This window comes from Manacus vitellinus, unplaced genomic scaffold, assembly GCF_001715985.3.
Source record: "Manacus vitellinus isolate BGI_N305 unplaced genomic scaffold, ASM171598v3 scaffold_18_pilon, whole genome shotgun sequence".
In the NCBI taxonomy this organism is placed as follows: domain Eukaryota; kingdom Metazoa; phylum Chordata; class Aves; order Passeriformes; family Pipridae; genus Manacus; species Manacus vitellinus.
In genome coordinates, this window is record NW_021939324.1 from 13245350 (window position 1) to 13251349 (window position 6000).

General features: G+C 33.3%; 1 protein-coding gene across 4 annotated transcripts in view; it reads left to right on the top strand.

The window, feature by feature from the left end:
• Positions 1 to 5633, top strand: part of CENPK (centromere protein K) — a 20257-nt gene extending 14624 nt beyond the window's left edge. For all 4 annotated transcript variants that reach the window (XM_018070356.2, XM_018070355.2, XM_018070358.2 and 1 more), the window contains 2 exons: positions 2385 to 2438; positions 4554 to 5633. In XM_018070356.2, the coding sequence (XP_017925845.1) occupies positions 2385 to 2438; positions 4554 to 4712 (213 nt within the window). In that variant the 3' untranslated portion in view covers positions 4713 to 5633. The remainder of the gene's footprint in view (positions 1 to 2384; positions 2439 to 4553) is intronic.
• Positions 5634 to 6000: the final 367 nt, after the last annotated feature.

Below are 6000 nucleotides of genomic sequence, written 5' to 3' on the forward strand. Positions count from 1 at the left end.
CTTTTAGTTAAAAAAAATCTTGATTTTGCACATAGGTATTTTGTATCTTTTGCATATAAAAATACTAAGTGGAGATTTCAAGACACGATGATCTTTTTCAATGTATTATTCAAACATCTTATTTTGTTTAATCTTAGTTTTTCTGCATACCAATGCCTTCGTTTCCCACTATTAGTAAATATGACACATTTTGCTCTCAGTCTCTCCAGTTTGGAGACAAGGATGTCATGCTTTGGATGCAAGGATGTCAAATGCTTTGCACAAGTCCGGGTAGATGACATTAGTTGCTCTTCTGTTCTCCAGCAACACTATAACTCCGTCATAAAAGGCCACCAAATTTGTTGGGTGCAGTTGGTCTTCAGTGAAGGCATGTTGGCTGTCACCAATCACTTTTACTAAAACAAAAAATTTATTTTGAATAATTTCAGCACAAGGTTTTATCTTTCCTTAGTTTAACTTTTATTTATGCATTTCCTGAACTCTTAAACACAGTTTGCTTTCTGACATATCTTTTTCTTTCTTTTCACTCCTTGTGAATTCAGTTTCTTCTATATTGTTTGACTCCTTTGGGTCTCAGTGGCTTAACTACAGGTCCCCTGTTAACTGCACTTTGTGGAAACATCTTATGTTCGCAATAGTCCTGTATGAGAAAAATACGTGGGGCTGACATTTGTAGGACACAGTAGTGTGAACTGCTAGAAGCCTCGCTGGTCAAGTTCCACCCTTCTTTCAGCAGGCACATGCATCTGGGTTTGGGAGTGCGAGTGAAGACTGGGTCACAGCAGCCCAGGTTAGCTTCCCTTGCTATAGTCCAACACCTTTAATATAGGTAGTGACTGTGGTAAGAATTAGCTTGCATTTTAAATCTTAGATAAAAAAAGACTTTTTTTTTTTTCAAGAGAAGAATATGAAAAGTCATAAGTTGAGGAATATTCTTTATGCGAATCTATCTGACAAAAGGGAGAAGGTGCCTTTCAGGTTAAATAACTAAATGCTGCACATCTTGCTTAAATTGACTTTATAATCATTAATTAATTAAAGGTACTTATTGTATCAGTGACAAAATATATAAGTAAAATAATTTTACAAAGTATACAATGTGTATGATAAACCTAGCAAAATATGTTTGCTAGTTCTGTGAGAGTGCAAACCTCTTCACACTAATATCCTTAGGATATTATTCTTGGTATACAATAAATTTTAATAATTGCTGAAGTCATAATCTGATTTCAGCTTTGAAACATGAATATTGAACCACTACCTTAAGTTACAAAGTAGTATTTTTGACCAGGGAAATAAAACAGCCGAGGCTGTGAAGTATCCTTATGTTTGCTCTAAGGAACGTTTTTCACTTAGTGTAAGTTCTATTTCCTCAACCAAGTATCAAGATAAAGGCACAAAAATAGGCATTATTGAGCCTCCATGGTTTGCAACATTGCCATGGAGCAGGCAGTGTGTCCCCCTTCTGACTCTGAAGGTGATAATATTACAAAGTGTGACTGAAAAAAAGGTGCCAGAACTTGCTTTTTACAAGTTTTTCTTTCTTGCTCGTATTCTTCTGTTCCAGAAGTTCCTATAAGGTCCAGCACAGCTATTAATATCTTAGGACTTAATTGACATATTCAATAGCAATGCTGAGTAAGCAGGTGCCAGTGCTGCATTACCTCCTTAATTTTTTGAAAGTGAAGTGGAAGGGTAAAAAGGATAAAACTGAAAAATTAAACAATCAGGTTCACCATGCAACAGCACAAGCAGATCCAGTAGCATTGCTACCTAAGGAATCTCTATTGGTGTATAGACAAATGGCTTGATTTGCTTGCTACAAAGGAAAACAAGTAATTTTTTAATAATATTTTATCATCACCTTCCCCCCCCCCAGATTTTTGATTATTGTCAGAATTGAATTTAAAGTAAGAGTGAATAAATATTCATTGGCAAGTCATGAAAAAATATTAAGGCAGTATGAAATGAAGTTTTGTCAAATTTGTATTGTAAATATTTATCCAAAGCTCGTGAAAAACATTTTTTCCCTAACATATTCATATTCATATTCATAGAAGGTTCTGCACTATACTACATTATAAGTGTGATGTAGTTGGTTTTATTTAAACATAAACACAAACAGAAACATGATCACTTAAGATTAATCTCTTTTAATAATTAAAAAAATGTTACATTTGAAGTGTAGGATTTTGAACTGGTTTTAAAACTAGTTTTAAATACTACCTTGTATTTCTGTCATGACTAAATCTAAGTAAAAGTTTTCATCTGTTGTGCACTATGCAATCAAATAATTGTGTGATTATTTTCATTTGTCAATTAACATCTTTCCTTACTAGTTTGAGGTTTTATTAATTTGGCTGTGGGGATGTTTATCTTTCCAGAACTCTTCTTCAGAGCCAGCTGTAGAACTGCTAGCATTGCAAGACATTTTAGAGGTAAGATAGTTTTATTATGTAGAGATTTGGGGGATTTTTCAATACTCAGATCATATAATAGTAATAATAACAATAGCAATAAAGTGGTATGCATTTATTAATATTACTAAGATGAATGACAGTATCTGGCATTTGGTTAAGATAGTTAATGTAGAATATTTAAGAATTTTACATCTTTAAGAAGGCTTCAGGGAGACCTCATTGCAACCTTCCAGTACTAAAAGGGGGCCTGTAAAAAAGAGAGAGAGCAACTTTTTATACAGGTAGATAGTGATAGGACAAGGGGGAATGGTTTTAAACTGAAAGAAGAGATATTCAGATAAGTCAGTTTTCTATTTTAATTCCTATCAAAATAAAACCCCAATTTTTACAAGAGCTGTGGCAATAATCTTCAGTTTAAGCTGGAGTGTGGTTATCTCTTATTTCTTGATTTTATAATGTTTAGTTTAAAGAATTTTTTGCGCCTTAGTGGCTCATATTAGGAGAGAAAAATACAGGGCTTAACAAAAAAATTGGTCCATTTCACACTATATTTTGTACTGTTTCAATAAAAATTTTTCTGAACTTAATGCAATAACAGTTATAGAAGAATCAGTTCATGTGTAATCTCAGAAGGACCAACTAATATGTAGTCTCATGCATGATTATCTTCTCATATGAGGAAACTGGTCCAATTAATGCATTTCTAATTTATAAGTGCTTTGTGTGAGTTTTTAATTACAGTGCAATCTATGAATTTGAATTACAAAGCATAATTTTCTTTCTTGCCTTAAATGTAGCATTTGAAGTGAAGTTTCTTATTCCTCCTCTATCCTTTCTCTTCAAACAGTTCAAAGCATCTATGTATATAAAATGTCCCTGGGGGAAAAAGTTTTTTTCTCAGGCACAACGTGATGGATAAAAACTTTCTGGTACTAAGATGCTGTTATCTGATCACTATAACATTGTTGTACTTTAGTTTAAAACCCAGGCTTTGTGCTTGCATCATCAAAATAATTTTACATGCTTCAGATATCTGAGCATACCTATTAATGTCAGATTAGGCAGAGCTTGAAAACAGATGAGAATTTAGAATTGGCACAGTTTCTCGTGGAATTAGAATTTTAAAGTTCTTCTAATGCTTAAAAATTGCCCTTCATATTTGATGTTATTGTTAATCTCCTTAAAATGTGAACACATCCAAGTAATGCCTGATTTCCATTTGGAGGAACATACTACCTTGAAAAATTCAGATTTGTTTTTAATTTTAACTGTCTTGGCCTAAAGTGTCAGTGTCCCTTATCTTTGTTTTCTGGGAGGTTTTTATTTGTTGAGTGATGTGGTTCTAGCTTGAAGTCCCTGTTAAAATTGAAAAGTGTTTTCTTACGTACAGATATAAATGTTACAGCCTAAAGGCTATTTTGGAATATCAGATGACAGAAGAGACTAAGTAAAAATTCATCTCAAATAATGCATTTGGAGTAAATTCTCATAATTGGGTCAAATAAGTACAAAACTGGAACAATTCTTCTGAATGTTCTGAGGAGCAGTTGTGTATTTGGAGTTTGTTTTTTTTAAATAGCAACAAGTGAAAAAAGAATATAGTCTGGTAGCAAGGATTTTGAGTTTGTCTTTAGCAATAAGGGGCAGACAATATTTTGTACTTACTGAAATTGGGAAAGTATAACATTTAGAACCTCTGAGTGGAAAGATTAAATATCTGGGATCAATAGAGAGAGCACCATGGGATGGGTAAGATTACTTAATCTGTAATGTGTGCAATATTCCCGATGAGCAATATTATGAGGGCATAAACACTGTCTCCATGAACTGAAAATGTATGTCAAAACTGATTTTGTTTCTAACTCTATTAATGAATTCTCTATTTAGATAAGGAATTTAGTCTATATTTATTTTCAATAAAAGGAGAATTCTGGTTCTAATTTTTACATAAAAAATGATGCAATGAAGTTAATTGGAAGTTCTTTGCTTCTACTTTGAACAGGTCTTGTATTTCTCCTGTAGTCAGTATTTCTTATATTGCCTACATTACAGGAATTTGTATAGATTTGGTTAAAGGAGATAAAAATCTAGCTCTTTGTTTATTTCCTAAATCTTATCCTTTTGGTCTTCCAGATTCTGATAAATAAATTAATGGCCACACCACATGAACCTTATGTGACAATCAATGAGTCGTTTTGGCCACCTTACATTGAGCTGCTGCTGCGATTTGGAATGGCCCTGAGACATCCAGAAGATCCAAACAGAATGCGCCTAGAAGCTTTTCACAAATAGTGTGACCTACATATGTACTTAAAAACAAAACAACAGCAGTACTCTTAATCCGGAGATAGGATATACTTAGGCATCATAATAGATTTCTTTTATATCGTCAATCACTTCTTGTTGGATGATTTTTAATATGTTATTGAAGAGTGTGAAATATGGCAAAAGAAAAAAGTCTCTTGGAAAAAAAAATCTTTTTAACTGCTTAACTTCTCAATTTTACCTGCTTAAGTTGGTCTTCTGTTTTATAACAAGATTTGCATTGTGGAATTTTTATTTCAGCTGCTTTTATAAGACACAAATTCAGGTAATAGACAATGTAAAGATGTTTAACAGTCTTTTTTTACTTTAAAAATCATATTTTATATATGTTCTATATATTCTATGGTTTAGATTTTTTAGATTGCCTGAAGTCTTCTTAATTTCCTTTAGTATTTTGCTGTATGCTGAAGATGCAAAATTCAGAGTAATGCAGCTCCCCCTGTACATGGCCTTGAAGAAATTTGGAAATAACAGAGAAGTGTCTGCTCAAGAATGTGCCTTTGCAAACAAATGTATTGCCTTCGAGATAAACAGTTGGGAAAGCTGAAACATCTTTCTGTGCAAAGTGCTGCAGAGGTTGAGTGTGCAACTTTACCACTACGTGCTTCCCACATGACCCATATTTTGTTATGCTATGTTTCCTAGCAGTATCTGTCTTCGCTTTTTCAGACCTAGTTTATCAAGGCTTGTAACAGGTCTCTCTTCTGTGGATTGCTACAGCTTCTAAGTTCTGTCAGTTGAGGGCTTCCTTCTGACTCCATGCTGTCATTCTCTGTAATCCTGGTCTTCTCTGTAGCTATTGTTATTGTGGACTTTGAGTACAACAATTCTGCTTTTGCATATCTGTAGTGACTATACACTTGAAAATTAAAGTATGTCTTTTATTAACCAGACTGCCATTTATTGACATAGGAACTTTAATGATTTTTCAGTAGATAGAAAACTAAAGGGTTGTATACTATCACAGAATGGTTTTCATGTCATAGCTTTTATAGAATGGTTTTGATGTGATTTTGTGATGAGTTCTAAAGGTAATGTAAGGACACATGGGAGAGGAAGGGGGGACCAATTAATATAAGTTCCAGTGCAATTGCCTTTTTTAGCACAATTAAATGTTAAATAAAAAAATTATTACATCTTGTATGGTTTTAAGTGAAAATTGTTCATTTTACCCACACAACTGATAATAGGCATGAGTACAGAACCCATTGTGTGCTGTTATGCATGAACATTGACTACTTTTTGCTTCATACTG